The sequence below is a fragment of the Tachyglossus aculeatus genome, chromosome 5 (assembly GCF_015852505.1).
Source record: "Tachyglossus aculeatus isolate mTacAcu1 chromosome 5, mTacAcu1.pri, whole genome shotgun sequence".
In the NCBI taxonomy this organism is placed as follows: Eukaryota; Metazoa; Chordata; class Mammalia; order Monotremata; family Tachyglossidae; genus Tachyglossus; species Tachyglossus aculeatus.
Genome location: NC_052070.1, coordinates 81,238,119 through 81,258,532, shown reverse-complemented (window position 1 = coordinate 81,258,532; position 20,414 = coordinate 81,238,119). Strand labels below are relative to the sequence as shown.

Below are 20,414 nucleotides of genomic sequence, written 5' to 3'. Positions count from 1 at the left end.
GTGCTTTAAAGCCAATGGTGAGTTTTTGTTTCATGGGCAGGTGGATGTGCAATGATTGGAGTTTCTTGAGGAGTGGGGAAACATGGTCTGAATGTTTTTGAAGGAAAAAGATCCGGGCAGCAGAGTGGAGTATGGACTGGAATGGGGAGAAACAGGAGGCAGGGAGGTCGGCAAGGAGGCTGATACAATTATCAAGGCGGGATAGGATATGGTATGCATGAATATGGTAGCAGTTTGGATGGAGAGGAAGGGGCAGGTTTGCTGCTGCCTGAATCTTCTTCTTAAAATACCATTCAGCAAACATCTGTCCCTCAGTGGCTATCTATTCCCCTCCCACATTAGGCAGAAACTCCCTACCCTGGGCTCCAAGAGTCTCCAATACCTTTCTACATCTTGTATATCCGCTGTCTGCACCAGCTACTCCCCAGCCCATGCCTTTTTTCCCTCCTAAGCTCACTTTCTAATTATAACTTGCCACCAATCTCTTGATCGTGTTGTACTCCTGGCTTGGAACTCCTTCTTCCTTCAATTTTGCCAGAAAACAGCTCTCCCCATCTTCAAAGCCCTTCTAAAAACCCAACATCAATCAATCGGTCGAATTTATTGAGTGCTTAACTGTGTGCAGAGCACTGCAATAAGTGGCTAGGAGAGTACAACACAAAGGAGTTGGTGGACATGTTCCCTGCCCATAACGAGCCCATATCCTCTAATCAACCAACCAATGGTATTTTTTGAGCACTTATTCTTTTAGAGCACTGAACTGAGCACTTGGGAGAGTATAATATTGTTTATTTGGCACAATCCCTGCCCCAAAGGAGTTTACAGTCTAGGAATCCTCCAGGTAGCCTTTCCCGATTTATTCCATCATTCCAAGTTGCATTTGCATTTTGCTTAATATGTTTAGTTATCCTCAGCATGTACTATAGATACCTATATCTATATCTATCTATATTGTTCAGTGATATAGACTTACATAAGTATGCTTTATTTATTCATCTTCCACAATCTTCCATATTACTAGTTTTACCCTTGTTTGTCTTCCTGTTATCACTGTTTGTAAATTTTGTTTGCCTATCTCCCGATTAGATTATCTTCTTGCGGATATGGTGGTGTCTCTTGCTTCTGTTGTAGCCTCCCAATTTGACACAGTGCTCTGCACACAGCAGGTGCTTAGGAAATACCATTGACTGATGGGTGAGGGAGAATACATGTTCAAGTGTAAGTCTAATGCGTTTGTGGAATTATTATCCAAACTTGAAGGGGCCATTTTGAAGTGCTTTAGTATTTCTGCCTGCCTACCCATTTTCCTAAGAACACTCCCCCCAACCTATGACCTCATTATATAATAGTGGTGTTACAATATTTTTGAGTAGTATTTCCAATTCTCCCTCATCCTTGAAAAGTTCTTTAGTACTTTAAGTCACAGTTTCTCCAAAATTTTAAGAGACTTTTGCAATAGAGATGGTCAGTCATCTGGATCCCGTACTGGCTGAGATCTGAAGCTTGGAGTGGTAGCTGGGATTGGATTGTTTTATTATAGTGTTCCACTTCTAAAGCTGAGCTCAGTTGATTGTACAGGTCCTTAACTAGTTTCCAGATAGGAAGCAGATGACCTGAGATTAAAAGCCTATGTGTTAACCAGACTTCCAAAATCAATGGTCTAGTTGATCGTAAACCAAGACAGTTCATTTCAACTTGTTCACACATGTCAGAAAATAGAAGAGACCCATCCGTGTTCATTATCAATCATATTTATTGAGTGCTTACTGTGTGCAGAGAACCCGGAGAGTGCAATTCAACAATATAACAGAGTTGGTAGACACACTCCCTGCCCAAAAGCTTACAGTCTAGAGAGACAGACATTAATACAAATAAATTAGATATGTATGTAAGTGCTGTGGGGCTGAGGAAGGGGCGAATAAAGGGAGCAAATCAGGGTGAGGTAGAAGGGAGTGGGAGAAGAGGAAATGAGGGCTTAGGTAGGGCCTATTGGTAGTGTGCCCTCAATTCCTAGATGTGAGCTTGTTGTGAACAGAGACTGTCACTCTTTATCGTTGTATTGTACTTTCCCAGGTGTTTAGTACAGTGCTCTGCCCACAGTAAGCACTTAGTACAACTGAATGAATAAATAAGGCTCTGAAGGTTGGGAGAGTAATTACTTAAAATTTATTTGATTATGCCTTTTGGAGAAAAACATAATCCTCACTAAATTTATTTTACTTTACAATGGGGGAAAGGAGTTGGGAACTCAACAATACTAACAGCAAACTGGTGGGGACCTCAAGGATAATAGATGGCAAAAAGTGGTCAAAGACTATTTGTAAACACCCTGAAGTCTGGGGTTTTTGAAAAGTACTGTAAGCTTTGATTGGGTGAGTTCTTTGTCTCCCCGTCAAGACTGCAAGCTGTTTGTGGGGACGGATCGTGACAATCATCCCTGTTGTGCTGCACTCTCCCAAGCACTTAGTACAGTGCTCTCCACACAGTAAGTGCTCAATAAATACCATTGATTGATTAAAGACCTCTTCCAAGTGTGAGATATAGGAATCCTGCCAGGCAGGCTTGGTCAGCAAAGCAGAAAACATGAGTAGTGCTATTCTACATATCTTGGAACAATAAACTAGACTGCTTCTCTTACAGGACTGAGCCTTTCCTCTAATTCCTGACTGTCCTTATCTTTGCATTTCTGGAATGAAGGCCCATGATGTGATCGTTAGCATCAATGGGCAACCGATCACTTCTACTGCAGATGTCAATGAAGCTGTAATAAAACAGTGATTCTCTTTCCACTGCAGTTTGGCAAGGAAATGAAGATGGGATTCTGACTTTGTTCCTGAAATCCCTGATTAGCTATACCTTCCATTTTAGGGATACACTTACTTAGCAAAACTAGGGCAACAGCACACGATTTGGACTGATGAGTCCAAAGACTGGGAGTTATTTCAGATTACCTCCCTTAGCAAGTAAAACAAGCCTTATAAATAAAAAACATCTTAATATACACTTTGTTTCTTTTCTAGTACTGTACATGTAAGATCAACCACACCCTCAACCATTTTTAAGGCATTTTCAGACACCCAAGTGATATTTGAAGGAGAAGTTTGAGCTTTCTATTTTAAAGAAAACATTTACAATAAACTTAACTCACTTTTACAACTGATATTTAAGAAATGAACTGTTCATTTTTTGTGCTAATATTTGGAGAACTGACACTGTCTAAATAATACTGCACATTTTGTTTTAGTTAAAACATCGAGTAAGATGACAGATATTAAAAATTGCTATCTGCCCCAGAACTATTCCACTGATATTCAGAATATTGTTAGTGTACCACTGGTAACAATTTAGGCTTCCGACAGCTATTGTAGCTAGAAATGCCAAATTCACACTAATCCAGTGTATTTCCTATCAATCCATAGCACTTTTTTCAGAAACATTTTTTTTGGCAACAGTTAATGTTGCTCACTATAAGGTTTGTAATAGGTCAAAGCCAGCTTTCTGCAAGAAGAAGCTTTGAATGGGGGTAATGTATGCTCTTTTACAGATTGGGGAAACAGCAGAAAAGCACAAGATGAGGTATGATTTTGGATGGAAGAATGATCCCTATTTGTGGTAAATTATCTTATGCTCCTTGTTCACTCCTCCAAATCAAAGTGGACTGAAAAACACTCTTGCCAATTAGGGGAATGATAACTAAGGTCCTAACTCTAAAACTGAGGCTTCCGTGGAGCAAAATACAGATCAACATGCTCGACTGATATTGCTTTGCCAAACAAATGCCACCTTAGCCTGGCTGACAATGGAAATAACGTAGCGAGTCCTGAAAAAGCTGCACTAATAGTCAGCACTACATGGAGGGCTGAGGTGGGGAACGGGGTGTGGATTTCCCAAGCAGAGAACACACATGGGATGCCTTCCATACATTCTTCCAACCATAACTCTTCCATCATCAAGAATGATTTTACTAAAACCATACTGTATTATTTATCGTCATCCAGTGGCTGATTTTTCAGTAATTTTAAAATCCAACCATAAACATCTTCTCCTAGTTTTTTACCTTTTTTAAAATCGTATTTGGTGTGTACTATGTGTCAGGCACTGTACTAAGTGCTGGGCTAGAGATAAACTGACCAGGTTGGACACAGTTCATGTCCCATGTGGAGTTCACAGTTTTAATCCCCATTTTAAACGAGGCAGCTGAGGCCCAGAGAAATGAAGTGACTTGCCTAAGGTCACAACAAGTGGCACAGCTGGGATTAGAACCCAGGTCCTCTGACTCCTAGGACCATGCTGCTTCCCACGACTCATCTTTCCTTTGCCCTTAAGGCCCAGATGGGTAACAGAGAACAAAAAAAACTTTCATTTTATAATCTACTTTCAACCCCAAATATTTCCCTTTGCATTCAGCTGCCTCCAGCTGTTGGGGAGAGGGAACTCTTGGCAGACTTCTCATCCCTCCCCCTCCACTGGTCATTGTGCTGAGATCATGGCCTCAGCCGTAAGTGTGATTCATTCATTCAATCGTATTTATTGAGCGCTTACTGTGTGTAAAGCACTGAACTAAGCATTTGGGAGAGTACAATACAACAGACACATTCCATGCCCACAGCAAGCTCAGTCTACAGCGTGATTCCTGAAGACTTTTACTTGCATCAGTGGAATATGCTTGTTTCTTTCTTTACCACACAGACTTGACCCACAACTGCATCGGTGTTTAACTCTGCTCAGGAAGAAAACTATTTCCCCATCTTGAAGTGTAAGTCTTTCAACTCATATATAATCCTCATTGGATGGTAGAGGGTTTCACATAAATATGGTGCTAATCAGCATCTTTCTGGTCTTTGGGTCAAGATTATATCCCGTTTTTTAGGAGTAAAAAAATTGCCTTAGGGGAGTGGCTGATCTTAGGGACATGAATCAGACCATTCTTTTCCAAAACACATTTTAATGAAACAATCCCCACGTGGTATGCCAAAACTGGAGAAGAGGAACACACGGAGGGGGCTTTAGTAATTGGAGGTTGGGGAAGGTTGTCTTTTTAAAAGTCCAGTTCTTAAAGTTTAGTTGTAGTTGCTGGCTGAAATGTTTCTCCATTTAGCTTTCCAGTGCAATCAAAATGTTTGAGTAATCTAAGTAGAATCAGACACTAAAATCTGCTGCCCCTTTCCTGCCCTGTTGTAGATTGTCAGTAGATTCATTTCAAATCTGCTCCAATATGGACGGCATCATCCCCTGGTCCTGTCCCGTGCCTGCACACAAAACAGGAACATGTTCAAAGCAACTTCGAGGTACTGGGTTTCCAGCACACATCTTAATTGAAACTCAGACTGTGAGTTCGTTGTAGGCTGGGAATGTGTCCATTTATGGTGTTGTTGTACTCTCTCAAGCGCATAGTACAGTGCTTGGCACACAGTAAGTGCTCAATAAATATCACAGAATGAATTAAATGAAGAGAGTCACAAAGAGAAGGGTACCGCTGACTGGGTGAGGCAAAACTCTTAAGTAATATACTTTGTTTATACAGGTAGGAGTCGGATGTTTAAAATAATGTTTATCTGTCACTTTGAGCCCATAAGTTAAGCTTTGACTTGCGAATCTATCATTCACACTGAAAAGGTAAGAATAATTGTAATCATAATTGTGATACTTGTTACCTGTTTTCTATGTGTCAGGCACTGAAGTGGATAGAAGCAAATCGTGTTGGACATAGTCCCTGTCCCACATGGGGCTCACAGTCTCAATCCCCATTTTCCAGATGAGGAAACTGAGGCCCAGAAAAGTGAAGTGACTTGCCCAAGGTCACACAGCAGACAAGTGGCAGAGCCAGGATTAGAACCCATTACCTTCTGACTCTCAGGCCTGGGCTCTATCCACTGTGCCATGCTGCCTCTTTAAAAAAGTAAAACAGTTATCCCAGTTGGGGAAGAAAGGACAAATCTGCGAGTTTTTACAGATGTGGCCAGAGGAAGAGTGATGACTCACCTCTCCGTTTTCCCGGTTCTTGCCTGGGTTCCGTGCTCTTTAGTAAATGGTACACCAATTACTGCCGTCACTAGGCATCAACCCTCCTGTGATGAGCAGAATAAGATCAACGAACCACCAGATCCCAAGTCCTCCGAGGGTCAGCAGTTTCCCTACTGCTGTGCCCGTGTGTCCCAGGCAGAAGCGGTCAACTCCAAAGCATCCCAGGAAGAAGGAGTACAGTAAAGTAGTTATGAAGTAGTGCCCTGTGTACCTAGGTGTAGTAAATCCAAAAGGATTATTTAACAAATGAAAGCAAAAACCAGCAGCAATTCATAACTGGTCATGTTTTAAGTGCTTACTATGTGCCCAGCACTGTTCCAAGCATTTGGGTGGAGATGTACGACACAGTGAGATCAGACACAGTACCAATCCTGCAAGGGGCTCATGGTCTGAGGGGGTAGGAAGAACAGGTACTGAATCCCCATCTTAAGTTGAGAAAACTGAGGAACAGACAAGTGACTTGCCCTGTGTCACACAAATCGCAAATCGCAGATTTGCAGACCTGGGATTAGAACTCCAGTCGTCTGCTGCCCAGCCCTGTGCTCTTTTCTCTAGGCTTCTGCTACCGCATGTGTTATACATGATTAGGATATAATACAATAAATGGACTAGCAAACAATCTTTCTATAAAATGAAGCTGTTCTTGTGTAAATAAATCAATGGTATTTATTGGTATGTGCACGGTACTACTGTACTAAATGCTCAGGAGAGTACATACAACAGAATTAGGAGACGCGTTCCCTGCCCATTTTGAGGTAAAAGTGTAGAGGGTATGCCAAGATCAATATGTTGAAGTAGATAGGTTTGATGTTGGAAGAAACAGTAGCATACACGTGCATGGCACCACGGCATGAAACTTCTATGCTGCTAGGTCTCAGCTTCAGACTTACTGTATTGTACAGTATTTGGGGCTATATATTTGGGTCTTTTCTATTAAATACTGTAAAATTGGAAACACAGATGGCAATGGGGTAAACAAAAATTATATAGGAATTTGTGTCCAAAAAACGTCAATTATGGTAGCATCCTAGAACCATCTATCTTCTAACCTATTAATACTAAGACTTGTGGTATTTGTTAAGGGCTTAATTTCTGTCAAGCATTGTCCGATGTGCTAAGATAGGTACATGATAATTAGGTCTCACATGGGACTCACAGTCTAAGTAGGAGGGAAAACAGGTATTGAATCCCCATTGTGCGGACGAGGGAACTGAGGCACAGAGATGTTAAGTGACTTACCCATGATATCACAGCAGACAAGTAGCAGAGCTGAGATTAAAACCCAGGTCCTCTGACTTCTGGGCCCATGCTCTTTCCACTAGGCCACACTGCTTCTCGTGTTCTTGTTGAATTAATTCCAGTTGAATCAGTATGAACAATATTTTTCCAAAACGCAAGGTTCTCCAAGAATACAATCATTCCATTATTGGAGGACTCCCTGTATGTGTGGGTAGATATATCTACAAACTCTCACACACATACATTTACATGCACATGCTTTATCCACTAGATCACGCTGCTTCCCGTTGTGAGCTGGGAATGTGTCTATCGACTTTGTGATACCGTACTCTCCCAAATACCTAATATGCTGCACTACACAAGGTAAGCTCTCAGTAAGTACGACTGATTATGTTCCTTGAAAATATTGCCATATTGTGAGCTATATTTTTTCCATAGACTTACATGTTAAAAAATGAGTTCTATTCTCAAACTGGAAAAATAATATGAAATTCTGATATGCACTGCTAAACTGCACTTTAATCTCTCAAAGAAATTCAAAACATCACAGCATTAAATTAGGAGTTGTATAAATTAAAAATATTTGAGGGAGGCTGCAAATGTAGCTGGTTCTGCCGACTGTGATGGTGTGTTTTTCAACTTTAATGGAGAATTTGTCCAATTTAGCTTGGATAGCCTTCTTTTTGTCTTCATAAAGTACCTTGTAGCAGGCCAGTTCTTTCTGAACACTTCTGAACTCTTTTCAAGGACTTCTTCAAACATTCTTTAAAAAAATCTATCTGCTTGCTTTAAAATTGATGCAAGAATTTCTAGTCTCCAAATCTTAGCTGGGGCTGGAGAGACCACAACTTTTTCATCTGTTTTGGCATCTTGCAATGTTGGTCTGGATTGCTGAGGTGTTGAAAGATAATGGATGGAGGTCAAGGTTTTATGTATCGTGGGGTGGCTTTAACCTGGGGTATGTCTGTATCGTATCAGTCTCCTCACTGGTCTCCCCAGCTTCAGTTTCTCCCCTCTTCTATACAGCATGATGCTGCCCATATCATTTTTCTAAATGAGCAGTGTCCTTTCACTCTTCAAAAACCACTCCTCTTGGTATCAAGCAGGACTTGGTATCAAGTCCTGGATTTAAAAGCACTTCATCAACTCTCTCCCTCTTACATACACATCAGCTTTCTACTCTCACCACATATCTGCCCACACTCTTTGTCCCCTAGACCGTAAGCTCTTTGTGGGTAAGGAACCTGTCTATCAATTCTGTTACACTGAACTTTCCCAAGCACTTAGTACAGCATTCTACACACAGTAAGCGCTCGATAAAATATGATTGATTCCTGCCAAGCTAACTTTCTCACTGTGCATCATTCTCTCTCTCCCACCTCTGACCCCTTGCTCACACCTTTCCTCTTTCCTGGAGCTCTCTTCCATTTCAAAACTGGCAGATGATAGATCTCTGCATCTTGAAAGCCCATCTTTTACAGGAAGCTTTCCTGAATTTTTTTCCTCCTGTGATCATATCTTCCCACCGCTTAGCCCTTATTCATTTTTGGCACTTTTGTAAATATCAGTATACCTGCTTTACTATTTAAGGATTTATTTATTCACCTATCCATCTTCCATTCCCATCTGTCATTTTGTGTCTGTCTCACACTTTAGACTGTAAACTGTTTTTGCGGCAGGAGTCATGCCTTTTACCTCTATTACACTCTCCCAAGGGCTCTGTACTCAGAACTAATGATTTGGTTTGTCCCCTCAGTCCTAAAAATTGCTCAGGTTAAAAAAAATTACATAATCAGAGAATCACAGAATAACAAGGGATCCACTCTCCATGTCCCTTATTAGACTGTAAGCTACCTGACAGCAGGGACTGTGTCTACCAATTGTACTGCACTCTCACAAATGCTTAAGTACAGGCTTGGCACAAAAGTAAGCACTTGAAAAATACCACTGATTGACTGATGATATACTCACTTTATACAGGGTTTATTCTCTCGTAGGAAGGTCCTAGGATTGGCACACTCGATTCCATCCAGTGCCTTGCACTGCACAGACGTATGTTCCACATCGTTGTAGGCTTGGCCACCCAACTGTGAAGCAAAAATCCCAAGCTTTAAAATAGCCATTTCAGAACACAGTATTGCCACAGTGCTCATGGGAGGATCCCTCGGGCAGATATGCAGGTCAAGTCAGTTCCTATTGATCTTCTCTTAATTCCAAAGGAATCTGCTGTTTTCTAAAATGTTGAGTGATTCAGAGGCTAACTTTCTACATAATCTACTCATTTGAATAACATGTTTGACATTACAATGGTTATGAAATGCACCAGCCGAAAGTCAAAGAAAAAAGAGTGGTCTATAAGGAGTGTTTAGAAATGAGCATTTCAATTCTTATTATAGTTTTAAATTCTAAACTTTATTCACAGATATTTTACAGTATTTAGAGTAGCCAATACTATTTTGAGGTTTACATATAAATGGTATTTACAAAGGAGATGTTTGAAAGTTGTTAATTTTTGTTTTCTTATGAGAAAAAATGCTCAGGGCAGCATTTATCACGAGGAAAGTTGCACAAATATTTGTTCAACCACTTGGATGTCTCTTTACAGAAGGGCTTAATACTCACCTTGAGACATCCATAACCCAGCTCTTGGGAGGCAGTTGAATTTCCAACGTGATCCACAGGATCCTCACATTCTATAAATTCATCAGGTCTGTAAATCATCAAAACGGAACCCTCATGGTTAAATGACTCAGAAGTCAGGAGCTCAGCACACAAAAACACATGCTATAAACAGGTAATAATAATAATTATAATAATGATGGTATTTGTTAAGCACTTACTATGTGCAAAGCACTGTTCTAAGTGCTGGGGGATACAGGGCGATCAGGTTGTCTCACGTGGGGCTCACAATCTTAATCCCCATTTTACAGATGAGGTAACTGAGGCATCGAGAAGTTAAGTGATGTGCTCTTTCCACTGCGCCACACTGCTTCTCAATGGAAATCCCCTATCACCACAGCATATGTGGGTTCCATCTCTACATTGCTGACGTTTTAAAAAAATATTTCTTAAGTACTAAGTGCAGGACACTGTACTAAGCATTGGCATAGACAGGTTGAACACTGACCATGCCCTATGTGGGGCTCAGTCATCACCCCTATTTTACAGGTGAGGCAACTGAAGCACAGACAAGGGAAGTGACTTTCCCACGGTCACACAGCAATGTGACAGAGCCAGTATTAATGATAATAATAATAATGGCATTTGTTAAGCGCTTACTACGTGCAAAGCACCGTTCTAAGAACAAGGGTGGATACAAGGTGATCAGGTTGTCCCACGTGGGGCTGTCAATCCCCATTTTACAGATGAGGTAACTGAGGCACAGAGAAGTTAAGTGACTCGCCCAAAGTCACACAGCTGACAAGTGGAGGAGTCAGAATTAGAACCCATGACTTCTGGCTCCCAAGCCCTTGCTCTTTCCACTGAGCCACACTGCTTCCAATTAGAACCCAGGGCCTTTGAATCTCAGGCCCGTGTTCTTCCCGCCAGGCCACACTGCTTTTATTTATTTATATTAATGCCCAACTTCTCCTCTAGATGCTAAGTGCTTTGTGGGCAGGGAACATGTTTACCTACTCAGTTATACTCTCCCAAGAGGTAAGTACAGTGCTCTGCACACAGTGAGTACTTAAATACAATAGACTGGTTCTCTCAGTCCATTTTCACTCTTTCACTGGGGAGTCTTATGTGGGACAGGATCTAATCTGATTACCTGGAATTCTTTCATTCAATCATATTTATTGAGCCCTTGCTGTGTGCAGAGCACTGTACTAAGCACTTGGGAAGTACAAGTTGGCAACATATAGACGGTCCCTACCCAACAGCGGGCTCGAATCCATCCCAGCACCTAGTAGAGTGATTTTTTTTTTTTGTGTGTGTGTGTGTGTGTGTAGGATATCCACAGAATTTAACATACATATACATACACACATGCACTTACAAATATATAATAGGATAGTCATATGTATATATATATATGTATATACATATATGCACACATGCACTTACATATCTACAATGGGATATCCACAAAATTTAAGACATATATTTATCTATATACACATACACAGTAATATGAATAGGATAACCACAGAATTTTAGATATGTACATATACAAAAAACGGGGATAAAGGCTGTGAGCAACATGTGGGACATGGCTTGAGTCCAGCCTGATTACCTTGTAACTACCCCAGTGCTTAGAACAGTGCTTGGCACATAGTAGGCACTTAAATACCACGGTGATTATTATTAAATTATTGTAATAAGATATGATGCAATATTATATACACTATACTATTTTATAAGAAATCATATCTTATAGGATATGTCTAGATTTAAGTCTGGGCTCCCACGGCATATTGGCAGGCGAAGTCACCGCATCCTGTGACGTTTGTGGCTTTTGTCCTCTGGTAGTTTTGTTAGTATGTTTGGTTTTGTTCTCTGTCTCCCCATTTTAGACTGTGAGCCCACTGTTGGGTAGGGACTGTCTCTATATGTTGCCAACCTGTACTTCCCAAGCGCTTAGTACAGTGCTCTGCACACAGTAAGCGCCCAATACGATTGATGATGATGGTAGAATAATTGTAATAATAATTATGGCATTTATTAAGCACTTACTCTGTGCCAGGCACTGTACTGGGCACTGGAGTGGGATACAACCAAATCGGGTTGGACACAGTCATATGGGGTTCCCAATCTCAACCCCCATTTTCCAGATGAGGTAACTGAGGCCCAGGGAAGTATAGCAACTTGCCCAGGGTCCCATAGCAGATAAATGGCAGAGCCGGGATTAGAATTCATGACCTTCTGATGCCCAGGCCCCTCCCTGATCTACCCACTAGGCCTTGCTGGTACAGTGATCTCCATGGGCATGTTCTGTCAGGGTCTCTACACCCACCCAAAGGGTCCCACGGGATGCCTCTGGTCACACAGAGCGGATGAATGGGGCTCCTCACAACACACGATCAGAAAGGCAGTGTGGCTCAGTGGAAAGATCACGGGCTTGGGAGTCTGAGGTCATGGGTTCTAATCCCGGCTCCGCCACTTGTCAGCTGTGTGACTCTGGGCAAGTCACTTCACTTTTCTGGGCCTCAGTTCCCTTATCTGTGAAATGGGGATTAAGCCTGTGAGCCCCATGTGGGACAACCTGATTACCTTGTATCCCCCCCAGTGCTTGGAACAGTACTTGGAATAGAGTAAGCGCTTAACAAATACCATTATTATTATTACCACCCACACACGCAATCACGACCCAGTCAATCCATGGTTTGATGGGATTTAGTGCGCGCTAACTGGGTGCAGCACAGTGAAGTGAGCGCCTGGGAGAGCACACGAGGGTGGAGTGGGTAGGCACGACCCCTGCCCACATGGAAGCACAAGATTGGGAGTCAGGGGTCTTGGGTTCTAATTCCGGCTCCGCCACTGGTCAACTGTGTGACTTTGGGCAAGTCACTTCACTTCTCTGGGCCTCAGTTACCTCATCTGCGTTTGACTGTGAGCCCCACGTGGGACAACCTGATCACCTTGTATCCCCCCCAGTGCTTAGAACAGTGTTTGACACATAGTAAGCACTTAACAGCGTAAGCACTCTGAGAAGCAGCGTGGCTTAGTGGAAAGAGCCCGGGCTTCGGAGTCAGAGGTCGTGGGTTCTAATCCCGGCTCTGCCACTTGTCAGCTGTGTGACCTTGGGCAAGTCACTTCACTTCTCTGTGCCTCAGTTCCCTCATCTGGAAAATGGGGGTGAAGACTGTGAGCCCCACGTGGGACAATCTGATTACCCTGTGTATCTACCCCGGCGTTTACAACAGTGCTTGGCACATAGTAAGCGCTTAACAAATGCCAGCATTATTATTATTATTCATTCATTCAATCATATTTATTCATTTATTCATTCGTTCAATCATATTTATTGAGTACTTACTGTGTGCAGAGCACTCTACTAAGCGCTTGGGAAGTACAAGTTGACAACATATAGAGACAGTCCCTACCCAACAATGGGCTCACAGTCTAGAAAGGGGTATTAACAAATACCATCATTAATTAATTAATGGGGCTTACAGTTGCAAGGGGGAGACTGATGAAGTTGGAGAGGGCACTGGCTGCCCTCCCTGCGTGGCTCAGAGACAAGAGCATGGGCTTGGAAGTCATTCATTCATTCAATCGTATTTATTGAGTGCTTACTGTGTGCAGAGTACTGTACTAAGCACTTGGGGAGTACAAGTTGGCAACATATGGAGACGGTCCCTACCCAACAGTGGGCTCACAGTCTAGAAGGGGGAGTCAGAGGTCATCGGTTCTAATCCCGTCTCCGCCATATGTCTGCCGTATGACCTTGGGCAAGTCACTTAACCTCTCTGAGCCTCAAGTTACCTCGTCTGTAAAATGGGGATGAATCAATCAATCGTATTTATTGAGCGCTTACTGTGTGCAGAGCACTGTACTAAGCACTTGGGAAGTACAAGTTGGCAACATGTAGAGATGGTCCCTACCCAACAGTGGGCTCACAGTCTAGAAGGGGGAGACAGAGAACAAAACCAAACATAATAACAAAATAAAATAAATAGAATAGCTATGAACAAGTAAAATAGAGTAATAAATATGTATGTACAAACATATATACATATATACAGGTGCTGTGGGGAAGGGAGGAGGTAAGGCGGAGGGGGGGGATGGAGGGGGAGGGGAAGGAGGGGGCTCAGTCTGGGAAGGCCTCCTGGAGGAGGTGAACTCTCAGTAGGGCCTTGAAGGGAGGAAGAGAGGTTGAATCAATCAATCGTATTTATTGAGCGCTTACTGTGTGCAGAGCACTGTACTAAGCACTTGGGAAGTACAAGTTGGCAACATACAGAGACGTTCCCTACCCAACAGTGGGCTCACAGTCTAGAAGGGGGAGACAGAGAACAAAACCAAACATATTAACAAAATAAAATAAAGATATGTATAGGTAAAATAAATAGAATAATAATCAATCAGTCAATCGTATTGAGCGCTTACTGTGTGCAGAGCACTGTACTAAGCACTTGGGAAGTACAAGTTGGCAACATATAGAGACAGTCCCTACCCAACAGTGGGCTCACAGTCTAAAAGGGGGAGACTTTTAAAATCTGTACAAACATATATACAGGTGCTGTGGGGAAGGGAAGGAGGTAAGGCGGGGGGGATGGAGAGGAAGGAGGGGGCTCAGTCTGGGAAGGCCTCCTGGAAGAGGTGAGCTCTCTTAGGGCCTTGAAGAGAGGTTGAAGGCCGTGAGCCCCCCCGTGGGACAACCTGATCACCTTGTATCCCCCCAGCGCTGAGAACAGTGCTTCGCACATAGTAGGCGCTTAGCAAATGCCATCTTCTTTTTCCACCCCCGTCCACCCTTCGTCTTGGCACTTACAGGAAGGCGCAGAGGACAAGGGGAGAGCGCGGGTCGGTGTAGTCCCAGGCCTGGTCCCGGTCCCGGTCCCGGGCGTCGTTGGGGGCGAGGGTCCCGGTGGGCTGCGGCTCCGCCTCGGCCTCGGCCGTGGCGTTCTGCGAGAGGCTCCTCGGCACCAACTGCAGCAGCAGCAGCAGGTTCCCCAGCAGCAACGCCGCCTGGCCGCACAGCAGCACGTAACTCACCGGCCAGCCGCCCGGCACCACCATCCTCCAAAGGCCGGGACCCGGCACGCGGGAACCGGCGGCGCCCACGAATCGAGCCCCCGGCGCCGACCCCGGAACCGCCGGGCTAGGCCGCGGCCGGCCGGCCGACCGACAGCTCCGCCCGCTCCCGCTCCGCCCGCGCCTCGGCCGGGAGGAGCTCCGCCTTCCCCCTCCGCCCCACGGGTGGCCAATCGCGTCCCGGGGTTATCGCCCGGACCCGGCCCCGGCCCACGGGATAGGGAGGGAGGGAGGAGGGGCGAGAAGGGGGGTGGAGGGAGGAGAGTGGGGAGGAGGGGAAAGGAGGAGGGAGAGTGGGGAGGAGGGAGAGTGGGGAGGAGGGGGAAGGAGGGAGGAGAGAGAAGGGGGTTGGAGGGGGAAGGGGGTTGGAGGGGGAAGAAGAGGGAGGAGGGGGAAAAGGAGGAAGGAGAGTGGGGAGGAGGGGAAAGGAGAAGGGAGAGTGGGGAGGAGGGAGTAGGGAGAAGGGGGATGGAGGGAGGAGAGTGGGGAAGAGGGAGGAGGAGGAAGAGGGGAAAGGAGGAGAGTGGGGAGGAGGGGAAAGGAGGGGGGAGAGTGGGGAGAGGGGAAAGGAGGAGGGAGAGTGGGGAGGAGGGGATAGGAGGAGGGAGAGTGGGGAGGAGGGGAAAGGAGGAGGGAGAGTGGGGAGGAGGGGAAAGGAGTGGGGAGAAGGGAGAGGGGAGGAGGGGAAAGGAGGGGGGAGAGTGGGGAGAAGGGAGAGTGGGGAGGAGGGGAAAGGAGGAAAGGGAGGAGGGAGTGGGGAGAAGGGAGAGTGGGGAGGAGGAGAAAGGAGGAGAGAGAGTGGGGAGGAGGGGGAAGGAGGAGAGAGAGTGGGGAGGAGGGGGATGGAGGGGGGAGAGTGGGGAAGAGGGGAAAGGAGGAGGAAGGGGAAAGGAGGGGGGAGAATGGGAAGGAGGGAGGAGGGAGGAGGGAGAGTGGGGAGGAGGGGAAAGGAGGAGGGAGAGTGGGGAGAAGGGAGAGTGGGGAGGAGGGGAAAGGAGGAGGGAGAGTGGGGAGGAGGGGAAAGGAGGAGGGAGAGTGGGGAGAAGGGAGAGTGGGGAGGAGGGGAAAGGAGGAGGGAGAGTGGGGAGAAGGGAGAGTGGGGAGGAGGGGAAAGGAGGAGGGAGAGTGGGGAGAAGGGAGAGTGGGGAGGAGGGAGAGTGGGGAGGAGGGGAAAGGAGGAGAGAGAGTGGGGAGGAGGCAGTGGGGAGAAGGGGGATGGAGGGGGGAGAGTGGGGAAGAGGGGAAAGGAGGGAGGAGAGAGAAGGGGGATGGGGGAGGAGGAGGAAGAGGGGAAAGGAGGAGAGGGGAAGGAGGGGGAGAGTGGGGAGATGGGGAAAGGAGGAGGGAGAGTGGGGAGGTGGGGAAAGGAGGAGGGAGAGTGGGGAGAAGGGAGAGGGGGAGGAGGGGGAAGGAGGAGGGAGAGTGGAGAGAAGGGAGAATGGGGAGAAGGGAGAGTGGGGAGGAGGGGAAAGGAGGAGGGAGAGTGGGGAGAAGGGAGAGTGGGGAGGAGGGGAAAGGAGGAGGGAGAGTGGGGAGAAGGGAGAGTGGGGAGGAGGGAGAGTGGGGAGGAGGGGAAAGGAGGAGAGAGAGTGGGGAGGAGGCAGTGGGGAGAAGGGGGATGGAGGGGGGAGAGTGGGGAAGAGGGGAAAGGAGGGAGGAGAGAGAAGGGGGATGGAGGGGGAGAGTGGGGAAGAGGGAGGAGGAGGAAGAGGGGAAAGGAGGAGAGGGGAGGAGGGGAAGGAGGGGGAGAGTGGGGAGATGGGGAAAGGAGGAGGGAGAGTGGGGAGGTGGGGAAAGGAGGAGGGAGAGTGGGGAGAAGGGAGAGGGGGAGGAGGGAGAGTGGAGAGAAGGGAGAATGGGGAGAAGGGAGAGTGGGGAGGAGGGGGAAGGAGGGGGAGAAAGGGGGAAAGAAGAGGGGAGGACCCCAGAAATGTTCAATCATATTTATTGAGCGCTTACTGTGTGCAGAGCACTGTACTAAGCACTTGGAAAGTACAATTGAGACAATCCCTACCCAACAACGGGCAGGTGTCGATTTGAGCCTCCACCCCCAGGGATTAAGAGGGAGGGCACTTGGATCGGTGACCTTTGGACATTTTATTTTCAACTCACCCCCCAACCCCACAGAACTAATGAGCATATTTTTAAATTATATATTATTTATATTGTCTGTCCCCCACCCCAATCTGCAAACTCCTGGGCAGGGACCATGGCTAATACGGTTGTATTGTACTGTCCCCTCCCAACTGTCCCCAGACCCCGTCAAAAAAAAGGTATTTGTTAAGTGTTTGCTAAATGCCAAGCACTGTTCTAAGCGCTGTGATAAATACTAGTTTAATTGGGTTGGACCCAGTCCCTGTCCATTTGTTCTTTCAGTTGTATTTATTGAGCAGTTACTATGTGTAGAGCACTATACTAACCACTTGGGAGACGACAATATAACAATAAATAGACACATTCCCTGCCCACAACAGTTTACAGTCTAGAGTGGGAAAAGAGAGCTTAGTCAAGGAAGCCCTCTTGGAGATGTCCCTTCAATAAGGCTTTGAAGGTGAAGAGAGTGATTGTTTGTGTAGACTGTAAGCCCGTTGTTGGGTAGGGACCCTCTCTATATGTTGCCGATTTGTAATAATAATAATAATTATTGTATTGGTTAAGCGCTTACTATGTGCCAAGGACTGTTCTAAGCCCTGGGGTAGATACAAGATAATAATAATAATAATAATGGTATTTATTAAGTGCTTACTATGTGCAAAGCACTGTTCTAAGCACTGGGGAGGTTACAAGGTGATCAGGTTGTCTCACGGGAGGCTCACAGCCTTAATCCCCATTTTACATATGAGGTAACTGAGGGCCAGAGAAGTTAAGTGACTTGCCCACAGTCACACAGCTGACAAGTGGTGGAGTGGGGATTTGAACTCATGACCTCTGACTCCAAAGCCCGTGCTCTTTCCACTGAACCACACCGCTTCTCTAATAATGGCATTTATTAAGCGCTTACTACGTGTAAAGCACTGTTCTAAGCACTGGGGAGGTTATAAGGTGATCAGATTGTCCCAAGTGGGGCTCACAGTCGTAATCCCCATTTTACAGATGAGGTAACTGAGGCCCAGAGAAGTTAAGTGGCTTTCCCAAGGTCACACATCAGACAAATAGCAGAGTCGGGATTGGAACCAACGTCCTCTGACTCTCCAGCCCGTGCTCTTGCCACTAAGCCACGCTGCTTCTCTTTTGTACTTCCCAAGCGCTTAGTCCAGTGCTCTGCACACAGCAAATGCTCAGTAAATACAATTGAATGAAGGAATGAATGTGAGGAGGGAGGACTTTCCAGGCCGGAGGCAGGACCTGGTTGATGGCTAGATGAGGCGGAGGTTCATTTACCTCCTTCCCTTCCCCACAGCACCTGTATATATGTATATATGTTTGTACATATTTATTACTTTATTTATTTATTTATTTATTTATTTTACTTGTACATATCTATTCTATTTATTTTATTTTGTTAATATGTTTGGTTTTGTTCTCTGTCTCCCCCCTTCTAGACTGTGAGCCCACTGTTGGGTAGGGACTCTAATGTTGCCAACTTGCACTTCCCAAGTGCTTAGTACAGTGCTCTGCACACAGTAAGCGCTCAATAAATACGATTGATTGATTCATGCCTTCATTCAATCATATTTATTGAGCGCTTACTGTGTGCAGAGCACTGGACTAAGCGCTTGGGAAGTACAAGTCGGCAACAGAGACGGTCCCTGAGCCCACTGTTGGGTAGGGACTGTCTCTATATGTTGCCAATTTGTACTTCCCAAGCGCTTAGTACAGTGCTCTGCACATAGTAAGCGCTCAATAAATACGATGGATGATGATGATGACAACGTGCTCACAGTCTAGAACAGTCTAGTCTTTTAAACGATACTTGGTCAGTTAGTCATTCATTCAATCATATTTACTGAGCGCTTACTGTGTGCAGAGCACTGTACTAAGCGCTTGGGAAGTCCAAGTCGGCAACAGATAAAGACAGTCCCTACCCAACAACGGGCTCCCAGTCTAGAACAGTCTAGTCTTCTTCCCAGTGCTTAGAACAGTGCTTTGTACATAGTAAGCGTTTAATAAATGCCATTCTTTTTATTTTAAAAGATACTTGGTCAGTCAGTCATTCAATCGTATTTATTGAGCGCTTACTGTGTGCAGAACACTGCACTAAGCGCTTGGTAAGTCCAAGTCAGCAACAGATAGAGACGGTCCCTACCCAACAACGGGCTCACGGTCTAGAACAGTCTAGTCTTCTTTTAAATGATATTTGGTCAGTGAGTCATTCAATCGTATTTTCTGAGTGCTTGCTGTGTGCAGAGCACTGTACTAAGCACTTGGGAAGTCCAAGTTGGCAACAGAGATAGTTCCTACCCAACATCGGGCTCACAGTCTAGAACGGTCTAGTCTTCTTTTAAATGATACTTGGTCAGTCAGTCATTCAGTCATATTTATTGAGCGCTTACTGTGTGCAGAGCACTGGACTAAGCACTTGGGAAGCCCAAGTCGGCAGCAGATAGAGACGGTCCCTACCCAACAGCGGGCTCACAGTCAAGAACAGCCTAGTCTTCTTTTAAATGATACTTGGTCAGTCAGTCATTCAGTCATATTTATTGAGCGCTTACTGTGTGCAGAGCACTGTACTGAGCGCTTGGGAAGTCCAAGTTGGCAACAGATAGAGAGGGTCCCTACCCAACAACGGGCTCACAGTCTAGAACAGTCTAGTCTTCTTTTAAACGATATTTGGTCAGTCAGTCATTCAGTCGTATTTATTGAGTGCTTACTGTGTGCAGAGCACTGGACTAAGCGCTTGGGAAGTCTGAGTCAGCAAGAGATAGAGAGGGTCCCTACCCAACAACGGGCTCACAGTCTAGTCTTCTTCCCAGCGCTTAGAACAGTGCTTTGGACGTAGTAAGCACTTAATAGAGGCCATTATTATTATTTTAAACGGTACTTGGTCAGTCATTCAATCGTATTTTCTGAGTGCTTGCTGTGTGCAGAGCACTGGACTAAGCACTTGGGAAGTCCAAGCCGGCAACAGATAGATGGTCCCTACCCAACAACGGGCTCACAGTCTAGAACAGTCTAGTCTTCTTTTAAACGATACTTGGTCTGTCAGTCAGTCATTCAATCTTATTTATTGAGCGCTTACTGTGTGCAGAACACTGGACTAAGCGCTTGGGAAGTCCAAGTCGGCAGCAGAGATGGTCCCTACCCAACAACGGGCTCACAGTCTAGAACAGTCTAGTCTTCTTTTAAACGATATTTGGTCAGTCAGTCATTCAGTCGTATTTATTGAGTGCTTACTGTGTGCAGAGCACTGTACTAAGCGCTTGGGAAGTCCAAGTCGGCAACAGATAGAGATGGTCCCTACCCAACAACGGGCTCACAGTCTAGAACAGTCTAGTCTTCTTTTAAACGAT

The 20,414-nt window shown here is 45.4% G+C and overlaps 1 protein-coding gene across 1 annotated transcript; it reads right to left on the bottom strand.

Moving 5' to 3' along the window:
- Positions 1 to 4,928: 4,928 nt before the first annotated feature.
- Positions 4,929 to 15,045, bottom strand: TM2D2 (TM2 domain containing 2). Its single transcript, XM_038747493.1, has 5 exons — positions 14,702 to 15,045; positions 9,886 to 9,973; positions 9,235 to 9,350; positions 5,983 to 6,235; positions 4,929 to 5,249 (listed from the first exon to the last, which is right to left on the bottom strand). The coding sequence occupies exons 1-4, from the start codon at positions 14,947 to 14,949 to the stop codon at positions 6,022 to 6,024; spliced, it is 666 nt and encodes a 221-aa protein (XP_038603421.1). The 5' UTR covers positions 14,950 to 15,045; the 3' UTR covers positions 4,929 to 5,249; positions 5,983 to 6,021.
- Between the last annotated feature and the right edge of the window lie 5,369 nt (positions 15,046 to 20,414).